The following is a 17,423-nucleotide window of genomic DNA, read 5'->3' on the forward strand; positions in this document are numbered from 1 at the left end:
CTTTACTGGACAGAATCAAAAGACATGTATAAGAATCACATATATTATTTGTAATAGCCCAAATACAGTAACAAAAAAATTGATATATTGTTAGCATGAAATACTAAATAACAATAAGGACAAACAAACTATAACTTCAGACAACAACATGGACACAAAGTGTACGACTCCATTTGTAAAACGTGCAAACAAGGCTGGTTTTTGCTGTCACAGTCGGGACAGGAGTGGGGTGTGAGGAGCCAGAAGGGACTTCAGTGTTTCTAATGCTGTCCTTTGATCTGGGTACTGGTTACATAGGTAAATCCACTCTATGAGCATTCAGCAAGCCATAAACTTAGGAACTGTGTATTTTCCTATATTTATGTTATTCTTCAGCATAAAGTTTACATTTAAAATGAAAGAAGCAGCAAAAAAATGTATAAGGGCTGTTTAAACAAAACAAGGCCTCTCAGTGCAATATATAGTGCCAAGTAATTTAGTAAAATAGAGGGAGGGCTACTTTGTACCCTGATAGCCTTTCATCCCCAATTTGAAAGTAGAATGACTTGGCTATTTCTTGAAAGACAAGAGTCACAAGGTTAAAGATCTCAGTACAAAACTATAAGGGGATTCTAGATAAGATCAGAGTTCTGTTTGGTACAGGAACATGCGACTAATGTGGGCCTATCACATGGAAAAACTAGTTTATACTTTTTAAAACAGAATTATGCATCTAGGTGCACAGAAATTACCACAAGGAGAGTATACTCGGAAGGCATATAAAACTCATCTGTCTTTAAAACAAACACAGTAATCAGAGAGTTACTTTCTAGGAAATGTTATAAGTTTCTACCACACAGCACTTAGAGTTACTGACGTTCATTACTTCATTCCATTACTGAATATATTTTATTTCTTAATCTGAGCAGATCATGTGTTTTTACATTTAGGTGAAGAGAGGGAATGGGGATCAGCAAATGAAGAGAAAGGAGGTTAATAGAATGGAGAGTAACAGGCCATGTCCAATGTCCAGCAAGTGAGGAGCAAACAGAAAGACCAGCAAACAGAAAGCCTTGAGGCTTATTAGAGAGGATGCTGCTGCCAAGGGCTGGGTGTGGCACAGACCCTGGGAGAATCCACCGGGGCGGCGCCTCTTCTGCCCGGCAAGACTGTACCAGGGAGCCCCTCATGCACCATGCCCTTCACTTGTTTCTGTCTGCACATTAAACAAAGGAGCATCACTGTCATTACTGGGAAAGCTGCCTGATGACAGATCACAATGAATTTTAAAAGATCTTTTTCCCTATCTTCTCTCCTCTCCTTTGGGACATGGGGAAGACTAAAGAAAATGTACGAAAATATGCTTCACATCCACTGATAAAATATACTTTGGATTATGAATAAAACCCTGTTCATGGTGTATCAAACCTCAGCTTAAGAACTCCTCAGGCTAACTTTATTAACAAGTAGTAAGTAATACAAGAACTGATAAAATTGCCTTAGTTGTATCTTATATTTGTAGTTTTGGAACTCTATAGATTTTGAATTACTGGCTTGTTAGAACTGAAATACAACAAGATGTTATGAACATGTTTAATGTTAAATCTAAACACTTTCTTAGTTCATCTTTTAATATGGAGAAGTTGGTAAAGGAGGATTTTGTTTTTATTTGCATATCCTGTTAGCACTTTCCTGCTGTATGAGTGCTTTAATGGGCAAAATATGCACATATAATTTAATAAACCTAATCATCATATTTCAAAATTTAAAAAGTGCCAGATTTTTCTGAGGTTGCTATAACAGACTAAGTGAAGGTAAATAAAGTTGATATACGAGGTAAACAATGATACACTGTCACTTCCTTTAGAATGTTTTAATGTTTATTTTATTATTCCTCTAGAAATTGGGAATAGACAGCTCCTTTGACTAATTAACCAAAAGAGGTTTGACTAATAGAAGGAAATTGCAAGCACAATTAGTTAAATAATAATGTATATAGCACTTAATGATAATTATCATTTATTCTAATATCACTGCTAATAAATGGTAAAACTGTTTAAGCCAAATGCTATCATACCACAATAATGTCATCGTGGCTAACACTGATAATTTCTGATTTACTTGGGAGCTAGTGGGACACATTCAGGTTTATTAATACATGGCAGTGCTTTCTTCATTGAATTTATAGATCCTTGTAAAGTAAAAAATATTTATCTCTTCACCTTGACTACTTAACAAGTAATAATGGAACACGGGAGCTGCCTTTCCCCTCCAAATCACGAATAGGTCTAGCTACACTAGAGCTACAGCCTTGGCTTTCACGAAGCCAATGTAATGTATTAAGACCCTTATTTACAAAAGAACAACTGACTATCATGTTAATGTTTCAAAATGCTAATTTCACCCTATTTTCTTGCTTTCTAAGGATCCAGTTCTCGTGCAGCACTGAAAGGCTACTTTTTAAAAAAAAATAAAAATAAAAAAGGAGTGGTACTTGATTTTTTTCTGTAACTCATTTCCTTCATTGTTTTCTCTCATATTAAGAATGATAAGGGGAGAAAATATTGAGATACATGCTGCAAAATCACTGACCAGTATTATCCACAGAACACCCACAAAAAGAGGTCGGACAAGGATCCATTTTATTTGGAGTAGCATACTTATTTATTATTATGAGCTAGAGGCACTACCATTATTGACTCTTACCAGCACTGACCACTTTTTAGGAATACACATCAAAGAGCACTTCAGCTTCTAGATCACACTAAAATGAGAGAGAAAATGAAAAGGAAAAATAAAAGTACTATCAGTCTATTTTAGGAGAAAAGGAGATAGCTAATGAATGAAATTGACTCATATATTTATATATATTCCATATATTTATATATATATTCCTCATTTCTTTATATATATAAAGTATAAATATATATATTTTTATACATACATAAATATATATTTTCATATTCTATCTAAACAGGGATAGACTAAGTTATTCTTAGAGATGTCTTGCTATCATGATTTTCTACCTGTTGCCAATTAAAAACTTTAATATTTCTAAACTTTAGCTTTCTTTGAAGTTATTGGTACTATACATAGAAATCCAACAGGCCTCCAATGAAATATTAGCAGACTCTTGTCCTTGACTCTGCCTTATTTACATTTCTCCTCCTGTTACCTGCTTGATCAATTTTAGACATCACTTAATGATTTCCCATTGTGACAGACATAAGCTGAATTTCCTCACAACTTGGGCCTCTCCGAAGGGCAGCTCACATGTCCAAAAGAGACAAAGAAAGCAGGATAAGACACCCAAGACGAAAGCACCGGTACCTTCTGTAACCTAATATTGGTTGTGAATACCATTATCTCTGCCTTATTTAACTGGTTACAGACTCAGCCTGGAACATATTCTGGGGGAGACTACATAAGGATGTGAACACCAGGGGGCAAGGATCTGTGGGGGCCACCTTGGAGTTGGCTACACCAGCATTTGTATAGCTGTGTCAAATACAAGGAGTATACTGTGATTACACACCACTTTTCATTTCTCTACAGTTAATAACTGCCTCTCACTCTTCCAAACCTGTCCCCAAAGCTTTATAATACAACTGTATACATAGTTGAATCTATCAAGCTATCTGTAACTTCTGCATTTTCCCCTGATCTTCCCCTAGAACCTTCTATTGTTTAATTTATGCTTTTCCAAATACTGTACTATGTTTTTTATACTACCGAATTTTTCATATCCAAAATATCTGTTTCTAATAATTCTTTTGTAAATGCAGGCATATGCCATTTTACTGGGCACCACTTTGCTGTCCTCTGCAGATGCCACTTCTTACAAATTGAAGGTTTGTGTCGACTCCGCATCGAGCCAGGCTATTGGCTCCATTTTTCCCAGCAGGCTCAGAATATGGTCAGCATTTTTTTTTTAAGCTAAGAAGTACTTCAAATTAAGGTATGAGCATTGTCTCTATTTGGACATGATGCTATTGCACACCTGAAGACTACAGTATAGTGTAAATATAACTTTTAAATGCACTTGGAAACCAAAAAATTCATGTGACTTCCTTTATCACAGTTTGCTTTCTTGTGCATGGCCTGGAACTGAACCTGTGATATCTAAAAATCTATCCATCTATCTAGCTATCTAATCTTATTTTCATGATTGCAATCTTTGATATTGTTGCAATGATTAATTATGGTGTTATTCACATTTTCTCTGCTTACTAAGAGTTCCTTTGGTTGATTTTCTTTTTTTCATGTTGAATGTTTTCCTCAAATGTCACACAAATTAATATCTAAGAGTAACGATTTTGTGTAAGTGAGTAGGTTTGTTCACTTGTGGGACTCCCCGTGGGAAGGTCTTGCTGTAAGCTAGGGCTTTTAGGGGGCGGTCAAGTGTCATTATCTGAAGACCTTCTCTCTAAACTGTTGATTACCTTCACAGGAATATTCTGTAATCTGCGTGGAGTATAAACTTGGTTCTATAGTCTAAGGACTAAGTAGTGGGAGGGGGCTGAAGAGGATTTTGCAACTCCTTTCTTTTTTCTCCAGAAGACTTTCCTCTGAGTGCACATAATCCCTGTTTTCAGTGGTACACTCCACCCTTGGCCTGTACTGCCATTCAAAGTATCACAGTTTTTCCAGACAGTCTACCTCTCACCTCCTGGTTGGGAGGAGTAAAGGGAGCAAGGGAAGAGCAGCATAACAGTTAAAGTCTGAGCTTCGGAGCCACGCGGCCTGGGTGGAGGCTGAACTGCCCCTTTACCATCTGTCTATTTTCAGCTCTATGCCTCGTTCCTTCTGCCAGTTGCTCCGGGAACCTATAATTCCTGAGCCCGTACATGGTTCTGTGAGGAGCAAATCAGTCTGCTTCTCATTGGAGTCACCTGCTGTTGTGAGTTAAATTGTGTTCCTGAAACATGTGCTGAAATCCTCAATCCTGGTTGTCATGAATGTAAACTTATTTGGAAGTAAGGTCTTAGCAGATCTAATCCAGTTAAGATGGGGGTCATACTAGAATAGGATGAGGCCTAACTAAATGACTGGTGTCCTCATAAGAAGGCCAATAGAAGAGACACACAGGAAGAAGGCCATGTGTAGGTAGAGTCAAAGATTAGGGCGATACATTGCAAGTCAAAGACCACTAAGGCCCACTGGTCACCAGAAGACAGAAGGGAGAAAGGGAACAGACTCTCCCTCCAAAAAATACTGACCTCACCAACACCTTGATTTCAGGTGTCCAGTCTTCTGAACTGGGACAGGATGATTATCTCTGTTGTTTTAAGCCCCCTAGTTTGTGGTTTGTTATGGAAGCTGTGGAAATGATTACACCTGCACCCCAGCTCTCTCCTTCTGCATCCCCTTCTTCTCTATCCTGCCTTTGTATGTTCCGGGTTAAAGATGCCGTGACTTCACAGAAGTTGAGATTGCTTTTTGTTACTCCTCTTTTTTGTTTTGCAGTGAAAGAGGGGGAAAACATCTTTATTATGGTATTTAAAACCAAAAGTCTCTATAGTCTTTAATTTTTTCTTGTATAGTTCACAATTCTTGCTGCACTTTAAGTGAAAAAATTCACTTAAGTGAAAATATTCATCATAAGACAATAAACTTCAACCTCTCTCATTATCACACCTGCTCTGCACACCACTATCACTTTGCTGAAGAATTTACAACTTTCTGTGGATAAATTCATCATGGAAGGATGGTAGAGAAAGAAAAAAAGACTGAGGAGGAATGAACACATATTAAATTTATTGAATATCGACTCATTTCTAGGTATTTCACTACGGTATTCTCAAACACTTTCATTTAATCTTAAAAATAGTCAAAACACATAGTGTAATTTCTCTTTTTATAGCTGAGGAAAAGGAAATTCAAAGCTGAAAAAACTTGCTGGGATCACCCTGTTGGTACACCAAGAAGTCAAAGCAAGACCTGTCTGCTTCTAAAGCCCAAATTGACTCCACACTGCTTTTCAAGGTCAGACTGCACCACCAGGTCATTCAAGGTCTGTATAAACAGGATTTTAAAATTCTGACTAATTTTATGCTTTCACAAATAGTCAGTGAATAAGAATTGCTACTGGTATATAAATTTTTTTAAAAAATTCTTGTCTAAGGACACTTTTTCATTGCTTTAAGAGAGGGAGGGAAGGAGAGAGATAAATGTCAATGACTGTGTGTGTGTGTGTGTGTGAGAGAGAGAGAGAGAGAGAGAGAGAGAGAGAGAGAGAGCCCGTGCAGCATCAATTAATGGTTGCATCCCTTACACACAACCTGTGCACATGCCCCAACCTGGAATTGAACCCATGACCTTTCAGTTACAGGATAATACTCCAACCAACTTAGCCACACTGGCCAGAGCTACTACTGGTATTTTTAAAGTAACTATTATGTGCCAGTCAGGCACTTTGCAAAACCTTTATTTTTAATACTAACAACAATCTTAAAAAATAGTTTCTGTATCTGTGGCTACTCCAAACTGAACTTTAGTGAGAGCAAATACAATAAAAATATAAAAAATAAATCCAATGGCACCTTGTAAAAAATGAGTGTAGTGCCAAGTGTTGTTTTGTGGGAAACCATGTCAGACATGTGATCTAGTTGGCACATGCCTGAAAGACAACCAGCTGCATCAGGGTCACCGCTGTCCTGCCACACGCCTTCCTCACGTGTAACAACACTCAGTGCTCAAACACACATTGCGCAAAGCGTGCCAACAGGGGATCCATTATTTCCCTAAGTAACTCCTGCACTATTTTAAAATATGAAATAGCTTATCTTTCAAAAAATGGAATGGCTCTGCTTTACGAGTGAGCACTATGGTTACATTTGGACATTAATTTTTGGTACCTTCAGGCTATTGGGGAACCATCTGCCCTTTGTCACAGAACCTGGGAAGCACCTCAGCAACTTTCCTTCCCCTCACGCTTTACAGACTGCTATCGTTACACAAGTTATAGTCTCCCTGTTCGGCTGCACCATTATTACAAAAATTATTTTGCGCCTCCCTGAGCATCTATTTCTCACTCCCTGGAAGAGATGTGCCATCCACCATTGTTTTTGGCCGCCTTTCCCTCTCAGAGACTGCTACTTTCAGGAGGAGACCTTACATCCTAGTTCTCGGCAAAAACAGGTGTTATCAGGTAAGACCTGCACCTCTTCCTCAGTATTTGCATGCACTTCTCTCCATACACCCTTTCTTTTTACTGTCCAGATTCTCCACACCTGTGCTCTCTAGCCCCAGCCCCTCAAAACCTCACCCTAACTACTGCCTCACCAAATATTCATCCCTCCCATTTAGAATACAAAGACAGTAAAGCCAATGTCATACAAAAGCAAAGAAACATAACCCACTCATTGAACCATCAACCCATTATAGTGCCACCTACTTTCTAGCTATTTTCTCTTTCTTTAATAACCAGGCTTCTAGAAATAACAGCCTTCACTACTCCTCCAATCAATGCTGTCTGGCTTCAATTTCTAGTATTCCACTGACACTGCTCTTCCTCAGGTGACAATGACACCTGTGTCCTCAAGTCAATCTGTACCCATGTGCTCCTCCATCCTTCCTATACCAAGCCCTTCTGAAGCCAATGGCTTTGCTGACTGCTCCGTCCTAGGCTCATCTGTCCCTTAACTGCTCCTTTTTTCCAAGTTGCATAGGCCCGGATGAGCCTGCACACCTTCCTGCCTGGGAGTCCCAGCAAGACTAACAACTGTCCTGGGTCCGGATGATGCTGTCCCTTCCCTGTGTCCTAAGTGAACCTCCAATGGCAGCACCACTTCATTGGACCTTAACTGTTTACCCAAAACAATTTATTTGTCACTAAAATTGTGGATTTGTCCATCATTTGACATATTTCCCATATTTGTGAATATAGCAATGGATGTTTATTCTCAAATGATAAACAATTATAGTAAACGAGCTTCCTTTTAAGGATATATGTGTAAAAATGTAATATGTAGAAAAGAGAAAATTTATAACAAACCAGTAATCAAACAGAGACATCAATAATTATGCTTTAATCTCTTTTTTGGGGGAAAGAGAAATATGAAAAAAAAAAATCAATAGATCCTCTCACCAGAGGCTAAAAAAAAAAAAAGAAAAAGAAAAAGAAAAAGGCCCAAACACAAAACCTAAATCAAAAGTAGAGAATTCAAGGAACTCCTAAAGTTGCTTATCTACTGACTCCATGTAAACCCGATTCTGGACCTGTGCTACAAGAAATGAGAGAAATTTAGAGTGAGCCAAAAATGTTAACAGATTATAATGCTTAGAGTCTCCTACAGACAAACAGGAGACATATTAATCATAACGTCTATTTCAGGGAAGTCGGGGGCATTACTTTCCTTACTTAACAGTTCTTTATCTTCTTTTTAGTCAATTTGGTCCCAGCCTTCAGCATCCATTTGTGAATGCTCGTTAAATGAAAGACATTGGCTATTTCTTGCATAAACATCCTTTTAAAACAACTTGAAGTCCTTGCTACTTGAGAATTTTCTAACCTGTTCCGTGCTTAAGAGGCTGTATGATAATGTCTGAGCCAAAAGGTCGTCCTGCCCTGCAGAGTAAATCAGCCCTTCCCTTCTCCCTGCAGGGCACACTTACCTAGGCAGCAGCCCTCTCTTCCTTTTGCTTGACTACATAGTAAATAGGAGAGACTGATGTCTGAATAAAATGTGAAATGACCCAACCTGTTTTACATTTCTGGCCTAGAAAAGTCTCCTTAAAAATATTTAAGTCTTTTCACAGTAACAGGTAGCAGTTGATTCTGCTTGAAAGCTCAAGTGTAAGGGTGCCAAAAACAATTAGTGTTTTAATAACTCCCTTTCTTAGCTTATTTGACAGGCACAAGTGTATCAGAAAGAGAACAAAAGCTATTCTCAAGAAAATAAGCCAATGACATTTAGCAAAATCATATAATTTTACTATATTATTCCTTATGCTCTTTATACTTTAAAATAGGATACTGTTTAAAGAAATGGAAATGGTGGTTGTCAACATTTACTACTTTGATAGATAAGGTTTTCTAGACAAGGACTGGATTTACGTTGTCTTCATTGTTTTCAAAGAAGCCTTAACGCAACCAGTGCTCAGCATACACCACTGAAAGTCTTACAAATTTCATAATTTTGCCTCAAGACAAGTTCTTGCTGTTTCAGGAAAAGGGAGGTCAAGAAATATGGGACCCAAGATTGAATGGTTTGGTGAGGGGGCATGGTTATGTGTGAAGCTTTGATATATCAACAATAAAGCCTGTTTTGTGTGGCTTCCTTAGAGTTATTTTGTGGAGAAATATGCTAATTCAAAAATATCTAACTAGCTTCACATTTAATTCTGACTTCAAATCTTAAGAGTGGCAGAGCAGCTGTGCCTGGAGGCGATACAATCTTATTTCTATAAAAGTCTCTCAAAGCTCCATATATAAGTGGGAGAGTAAAAATAGATAATCAAATCCAAATTAAGGCTATTAAGAATTGATTTCGTGTAAAGATAATATAGCAAGATTTTGTTTAGGTTATGGATATTCACTAAAAATGCGTAATACTTGTTTGCCTAAAATTTTGATTATGTTTTATCTTATTTTGTCACAGTTAAATAGTTTTATCATTAGTGGTTTTAATTGCACATAGTTTATAGAATTTTTTCTGATTACTTTATATCCATCTAACAGAAAAAAAAATCCCAAACACTACTTAATGAAAAGAGAACTATCTAATAAGGATGCAATCAAGTTACAGGGAGATGCTCGAGAAGGTGTAAAATCTTTGTCACAAGCGTTTTATAGTCTATACAGTGTAGAGAGAAAGCGATGTCCTGAAGAGAGCAGGAAGAGACAGACCTGAGTCACTCCGTGCAGTACTGCTGAATTGAATAAAGAAACAAACAATGGAAGAAAAAACAAGAAAACCAGCTCCTTGAAAGGAGTCTTTCAACCATAATGTAGGCTCCATTATTGTGATCTCCCCCCATTTCTTCAACTTTTTTCTGCCTTTCACTCACTTCATTATTCACCTGGCTTCAGTCCTAAGGTTTGGCCCTTGATTTACCATTCTCCAGATTTGAAGATTTTCCTTTAGATAACTCATTTGCTTAAGCAGCCTTAGCTATTTCCTGTGAAGGTCTCAAGCAGAGCCTAGACCTGGCTTCCTTCCTCAAACCTTGATGAGCTCTTTGACTCTCTCCTGAGCCCTTGCAGCCAACCTCTGTCAGCATCAAGGTAGCTACAAAGTCTCTTTGATTCTTTCTTCTCACACGGTTGTCACTTCAGTTCCAGGCAAACTGCCCAAACCTGTCATTTTCTTGCTCAAAAACATAAGTAGTCCAAATTCTTGGTCTAACATCAGACTCTTGATATACTTTTCACACTCTGGTGTTTTATTTTCAACTAGGCCAGTTGATTTGCTAACACCCAAATCAGGTATGAACTCATAAGTAACCTTCCATTTCCAAGGAGTGAATAATCCAATCAAGATTAAACTATACCCTCCAGTTTGATCTAACTACCTATTGAATCCTGGATCAGTGATAATCAAGTATCTCCTTCAGATAACATTTGAGGGAGGAGATGAGAGAGGGTTAATTGTGTTCACAGCCTAAGATTCTGCAGTTGGCATGTTAAATTCCATTCATTTGGGTGATATCGAGGGATCTGATTTTGCTTAATATCCATTAATTGTTCCATGTAAGCCTAAACCTAAATATGTCTGTTCATTCAATTCATTCTTACCAAACATCCATGTATCAGGCACTAACCCAGCTAAGGACTGGGGTTACAGCACCAAACAAGACAGACACCCTCCTTTATCGCCTTACCCGCACCCTGAAGCGACTCACAAGTAGTGTGGCAGACATTGAATAAGAACATTTTTAGGGAATGAGTATTATAAATTGGGAAAGACTAGGGTGCTATTAAGAACATTATTATATTACCTAAAAAATATCTGAGACTAGAGCATATAGTTTTACAGGGTTCAGAATGGGGCTCAAAAGGAGCTCTTGAGAAAGGATGCACAGGTTGCTGCTTTCCTGGCTCACCCACCCTAGTCCTCAGGTTTTTTTGGCCTCATTTCTTCTCGTCCCTCAAAACTCAGCTTGGATTTCAGGTCCTTCTGGAAGCCAGGTGTGAACTGGTCTTTCAGACTTCTTGATATTCCCAAGAGTCTGTGTGTTACACCTAACTTGGCATTAAGCAAAGACAGGGTGAGAATTATTAGTTGTCTTCTTCCACCTGGATGGTGAAATCTTCGAGAGTATCTCTGTATCTTAAGTGCCTATCAAGTTGTTTTAATCAATTTTGCTAAGTTAATGAGTGGAGATTTAGCAAAGAAAAATGTCAAACACTTAATTTCTGCCTATACCTTAATAGGCCAAACAAAAGATAAAACAGGTAAAGGATTTAACTAAAGTATTTTTGCTAGAGGTTTGGAGAACAGCTAAATTATTCCATGTGTATAATTTCTGTGCTTCTGAATCCCATAGAAGTGAGAATGCTTGAGGTCATCTTTTGCCAAAATATGTACGTACCAAGGTCTCAGAGGACATGTTAGAATTTTCCAATTCTAAAATAAAATATGACAGTAGTATACAGACACATATGTTTCTAAATGTGTATGTATAATCTATATCATCTGTGATCTTTCAGTGTATAGATTTATTAAAATTAATATAGATGTTTTAGTATAGAGTTTATTAAAGGAATAAAAAGTGGTCCTAATTCCAGAAGACGGTACAGCCTTGTAATCCAGCCTCAGATGAGGAAAAGAACGCTATCTAGTGGTCGGGTTAGGGAATAAGAGACTAGACACACCAGAGGCTAGGAAACCTCAGAGAGTCTGTATCTCAATAGTTCAACCTTCTGTCATGAGAAAAAAAAATGTACACAAATGGCTCATCAGCTCAAGGATGGGAAGAATGGGTACTGACTCGAGCAGCTATGTTCAAACCACGACACTGCACAGAGATCAAGAACGTGGATGCAGAAGTCAGGCCCAGGTTTGAAATTTGACAGTAGGACTTTAAGCAAACTGTTAGACCTGTCCAATCCTTGGTTATTTCCAACTATAAAATGGAGATAAAAGTATTGACTATTGATAGGAGTATTAAAAAGATTAAATGGGATATGGATAAAACATTCAACATAGTGCTCAGTATTTAGTAACCATGCAGAAAATCTTACAAATCTTTTAAAAATAGTCTATGATATAATATAAACTACATACTTGTAGAAAAAAAATAAACATCAGACATTACTTTTAAATACATGAAAGCAAATTAAAAAGTAAAAAGGGTTACCTGTTACATTTCAATCACATACTCCAGTTTTCAATGAAAAGAAGTAATTTTTAGAAGATTACAAATAGACACTGAAATGTCATCTTTTTCTAAAAATAATCATGATCCTTGTTGCAGTGAATATACTTTCCTTAATCAAATTCTTTATTTTTCAACATCTAGTCTAATAAATCCATCTTTATACACACAGTTCTTAAAGATTAATTTGGTCATTTGAATTTTGTTTCTCAATGGCTTAAAAATGTGAAGGGAAACATAGCAGAAATAGCAATACAAATTAAGTTTCAAAAACATGTCAATCCACTGCATTTCTATTACAACAGAGAATTTGATATCTGTGGTCTATATCCTTTGGCTTACTGTATAACCTACTAGCTTAATTATTACAGGACTTAGCCTTAGGACTTAAGATAGTACATATAAGCTTTAGTAAAGATAGAAATGCAGTTCTCATCTGGTTTTACAAAATGAATTGAAATATCACAATTTATATGTAATTGCACACGAGCCTTTGTAGCCTTAACACTTTACTAATATTATAGTCACAGAAGGATTGGGGTTCCTGAGGTCAGTGCACCAACTTACCTTAAATAATTTCCCTCCTCATTAAACCTAAAATATGTATTTAAAATTAAGCATAGCAGAAGTACATACGCCATCACAATCATATCATGGTCACTGTGTTGGCAGTGGGTTTTTAATGACTTACAATGTGGGCTGAATTGTTTATTTTATATATTTTACTACTCATAAAAAATAATCAAAGCACCTATATGCAATCAAAAGAGAAAGGCAATGGGAATCAGAACTGTGTCATGGTCAAGGTTGTGCCAATTACTAGCTATGTATTTTTGAGAAGTTTTCAGCCTGAGTTTCCATGTATTCATCTATAAAACAAAATAACTTCTAGTGTCCAGAAAGAGAATATCCTCTACATTTTTTGCCACTATTTCATAAGTCACAATGACTTTAGATCATAAACCTCAAATTAGGAATTAATTATCCACAATAAATCCTTCTGATTTATTTTAATTCATTTCCCCTACTGTTCAAGTAGAGAAAAGCAAAAAACACAACAAAGCAAAACAAACATCCTCCCTCAAAACAGACTGTTAAACAAGTCAAAAGATCTTTGTAAAATTTTGCTGCAGGTTTTTACCCTTCATATGTACTTTACTTACTGTGAGCAGTAGGGACTACACAGCTAGTAAGAGATCATTATATCCCTGTCATTTTTTTTATTTACCTCATAACCTCACAATTTTTTTAGGCTCTCCTAAAAATGTTTCTCTTCTCAGGTACACATTAGAACCAGAACTTAATTACGTAACTCATCTGCACCCAAAACAACCCTTGAATGAAATCTGTCAAGTATTTTTCCATTTATAAAGCTGGTAAACTTTGGTGACATTCCCACTCTGAGTAAGTGGCAATCACAGTGGATAAATTTGTTTTTTACAAAGGAAAGTAAGCAGACCCCATAATACATAACAGTGAGAAAAAGGGAACCAAAGTGCATAAAAGCCAGTCAGCACAAACTAGCAACTTGAGACAGGTGTGCAGGAGGTGGTTAGGGATGTTGGAAAGGACTCAGTCTCATAAATAGCAGAGACTAAGTCAACTTACCTTCTTTTTACCGATCCTAGCACAACTGTCCATAACATCACATGAAGCTCATCTGTATTATGATTTTGCAAAATGCTGGTCACAGTATTTCAAACTGCATGTGTGGTAAAGTGCTAAGGTAACAGATTCAACATTCCAAATTGTATCCTGATGTAAAATAAATCCACTACTGAATTTAGTATTATGAGAGCATAATGCTTTTGAAAGAAAACACAGAACAACACTGATCAGAAATGTGTGAGGTAACTTCAAATAATAATAATAAGAAGAAGAACAACAACAACAACAATAATGACATATTCACTCAAGACCTAAAAGAAGAACCCTAGACACTACCTCAAGACAATAACGTCAGGATGCAGAATAAGTACACAATCTCATAGTAAATATCTACATTTTTACTATTTTAGATAAGTTGAAACTTGAGAACTTCATAGCAGTCTACTAAAATCATAGATCAACAGGATAAAAGTAGGTAAGAAGAATGTGCAACTTATAAATACTATTTATTACCATGGTTACAAACTTTCAGAACAGGCCTCTGAGACATTGGACTGAGACTCTGCCGAATATCTGTTAAAAAAATATAGAAGAGAAACTTAATATAGAGGTCTGTTCATCTCAAGAAGTGTAACAGTATTTTTTCCAAGGTTAAGTATTTCTGGAAGCAAAGCAATAATGTTATGACTTTTACTTGCCATTTAATTATGCTACTGTAAACTCCACTGGGAGAAAGTACATATGGTTCTTTAGATGAGACTTGTCACACTAATCAGGATTTCCTAGGCTCAGCGCATTGATTTGTAATGTGCCACTGACACCGGCCAACTGGAATGCTTCTCCCTCTGACATTTGTCATCGCAAGGGAAGGATTAAGAAAACTTATGAAACTTCTGAGATGTTGCCCACAGCACTACATTCTTGACATATGACTTTAAAAGAATTAAAAAGTATAAAAGGGTTGTTCTTTGTGATAGTTCCCTAGAAAGTAACATGAAACAAGTATAATATTCACCTTTTGACTTCGGTGTCCTTTTTCTTCGGTCGCGGAAGGCAGCCCCCGACTGCAAGGCCTCCAGCAGACTATCCATCACTCCTGTCTCGTCACCCTCTGTGAAGAGAGATGCAGGGAATTCCATCAGCCCTCGGGGTTACCACAGCAATGTCAAGCATATACAGAAACTGGAGATGGTGATGGCAGGGGGGAAAAAGATCAGCAGCAATTTCAAAATATGATAGGACTTTAACTCTCTCCTAAATCAAAAATCTTTTAATGAAATCTGTCTCATTGGTGCTGGTGTTACTGTCCATTACAAAGGACCGAGTTTTACTGATTCACTTCAGGGCACTGCTTACAGGGGGTGGCACAATGACTTTAAGTGGAATGTGGTTCTCGTCATATTCGTGTCTTGGGTTATCATAAATCACATTTGCCTTGTAGAAATGGGTTATTTTCAAAGCATCAGCTTCTGTTCTAAAACTGACCAGGTGTGGGAGTGCTTTTGTCGGTGTTATTGATATTCTGCTGTCTAAAATTACTGTACAAAATTGTATTTCCACGCTAACTTTTGAGAACATGCCCCTAACAACTGACTCTTTATGCCAGAGTGTAATCATTCTTTAACTTTAGGTGAATACAACAAACATTACAGATTGTCACAGAATGTATGAAGTTTGTCTTCTACAATGAAAAACAAATGAAGAGGATTTCCAAAATCTAAAGGACTGTATCATATTATGATTAGTTTAAATTGATATTCTGTATATGATTAATGATGCAGTTATAGGGCCAATTCTCTCTACAAGTATCAGATTTTCTTGCTGTAACCATAGCTATATATAGTTGTCAATGCTAAATATTATTTAAAGAAAACAGAAAAAAAAGTTTCAACAATACTACTGGCCCAACTGAAATACAAAGAAACACCAAAGATATTTTTTGTCCCTTAGAGAGAGTTTATTTGCAGGCATTCTCTATGAAATTGTATGGCTAGTATATAGTTATGTCTAAAATAATAGAAAGGTCTTTTTCTCTGGAATTTTTATTATTTGTTTTTGAGATGCAATCCCATTATAGGAAACAGGTGACAAATGAATACATTAGAATATAAATAAAGCACAGTTTACAAAAAGATATATAAATATAAATATGTGCCAACCCCTTTTCCTTCTGTTCTAATTCATATTTTTAGAAAAGTACTAAAACTTGTAGGTGTAATTAAAAAAGGTGGGTGAGAAAGAGAGTATTTGAAGATTGTTAATTTACACATCAATTTAATTCTAAAGTGGCTTGATGGCTATTTTAATTAAAATACATTAAGTAGTTCAGAAACTTTAATTAGTAACTACCTATCTTTGAAATTTTACACTCAAACTTAACTATATTTTCCCCCCAAAGAACTGTAGGTAATGTCAAATATTTAAGGTTCTGAATATATTTCATTAGTACAAGAAAGCATTTAAAAAAATCAAAAACTTTAAGAAAACAAGCATGAGATAAATGCCATATATTTTAAGAAAAAAACAACTATAAAGAAAATTTAAACTTTCCTTAGTGAGTTTGCTGTTGGTAGTGGTATTGATAGAGTGATCTGAAACTACCATGTATATTGTAAGACTGAACAGATGGGTAAATATGGGGACGTTGGCAACAGGGGTAGAAATACAAATATGAAATGGAAGAAAGACAGGAAGAGCTGTGAAGTGTTGGGTTAGATTTAAAGGCATCATTTAAGCTCAAGGTTTAAAAAAAAAAAAACTTTCCCAAACTTTGTGGCCCTAAGGAGCCTGGAAGTAGTAACACTGCAGTAGCAAGGTGCACACCTCGCTCTTGGACCTTGGTGTCTGAATATCACTCACTACTCACTAACAGGACCCAGAATACTTAGAGTAATGGGCGTTTTTAGGGTTGAGACCAAGGTATTGTGAGATGACCCAGGGACATACTGCTATGCCAGAAAACAAGAAAGTACTCGGACAGACAGGCGTGTGTCAAAGGGTAGAGGAGCCAAACTGCGGAGTGGCTTTAGGCGACTGAGAGGACAATTTGGGCACTGAATAAGTAATAATGAGAATGGATTATTACATACTTGGAAAACAGAAGCATGCATCCATATTGGTACTAAAATATAAAAAAATAAATATGGAGGAAGAGAAAGGTCTTCAAAGAAGACCGTAAATTAGTACATGCCAAAGATATAAAGAGGACTGAGGACATAAACAGGACACAGATATGAGGGAAAAAGAAAAAAACACCATGTTACAATTCACACAGTAGGAACTGATTCAGGCAGAAATCATCAATGGTTACAAAAATAATCTGTATTAAGACTGGTAGAGGAACAGGAGGTGAAGAAGTCTGGCAGATACCACCTGCCCCAAATAACCAAATCTGACGTCGCTGTGTTTCCCAGTGGTGGGAAACACAGACAACTGCCTCCTGAAGTGACACCCTGAGGCAGACACAACATAACCTGTGGAACACTTTGCACAAAAACATTTCATCTGAATTTAAA

At 36.8% G+C, this 17,423-nt stretch overlaps 1 protein-coding gene across 4 annotated transcripts in view; it reads right to left on the reverse strand.

Moving 5' to 3' along the window:
• The window catches only part of DIAPH3 (diaphanous related formin 3), a 465,949-nt gene that overhangs the window by 88,579 nt on the left and 359,947 nt on the right, over positions 1-17,423 (reverse strand). For all 4 annotated transcript variants that reach the window (XM_045839232.1, XM_045839231.1, XM_045839234.1 and 1 more), the window contains 2 exons: positions 14,924-15,019; positions 14,422-14,481 (listed from right to left, as the gene is read on the reverse strand). In XM_045839232.1, the coding sequence (XP_045695188.1) occupies positions 14,422-14,481; positions 14,924-15,019 (156 nt within the window). The remainder of the gene's footprint in view (positions 1-14,421; positions 14,482-14,923; positions 15,020-17,423) is intronic.

This window comes from Phyllostomus hastatus, unplaced genomic scaffold (assembly GCF_019186645.2).
Source record: "Phyllostomus hastatus isolate PE091 unplaced genomic scaffold, TTU_PhHast_1.1 phas_contig_29, whole genome shotgun sequence".
NCBI classification, from domain to species: Eukaryota; Metazoa; Chordata; class Mammalia; order Chiroptera; family Phyllostomidae; genus Phyllostomus; species Phyllostomus hastatus.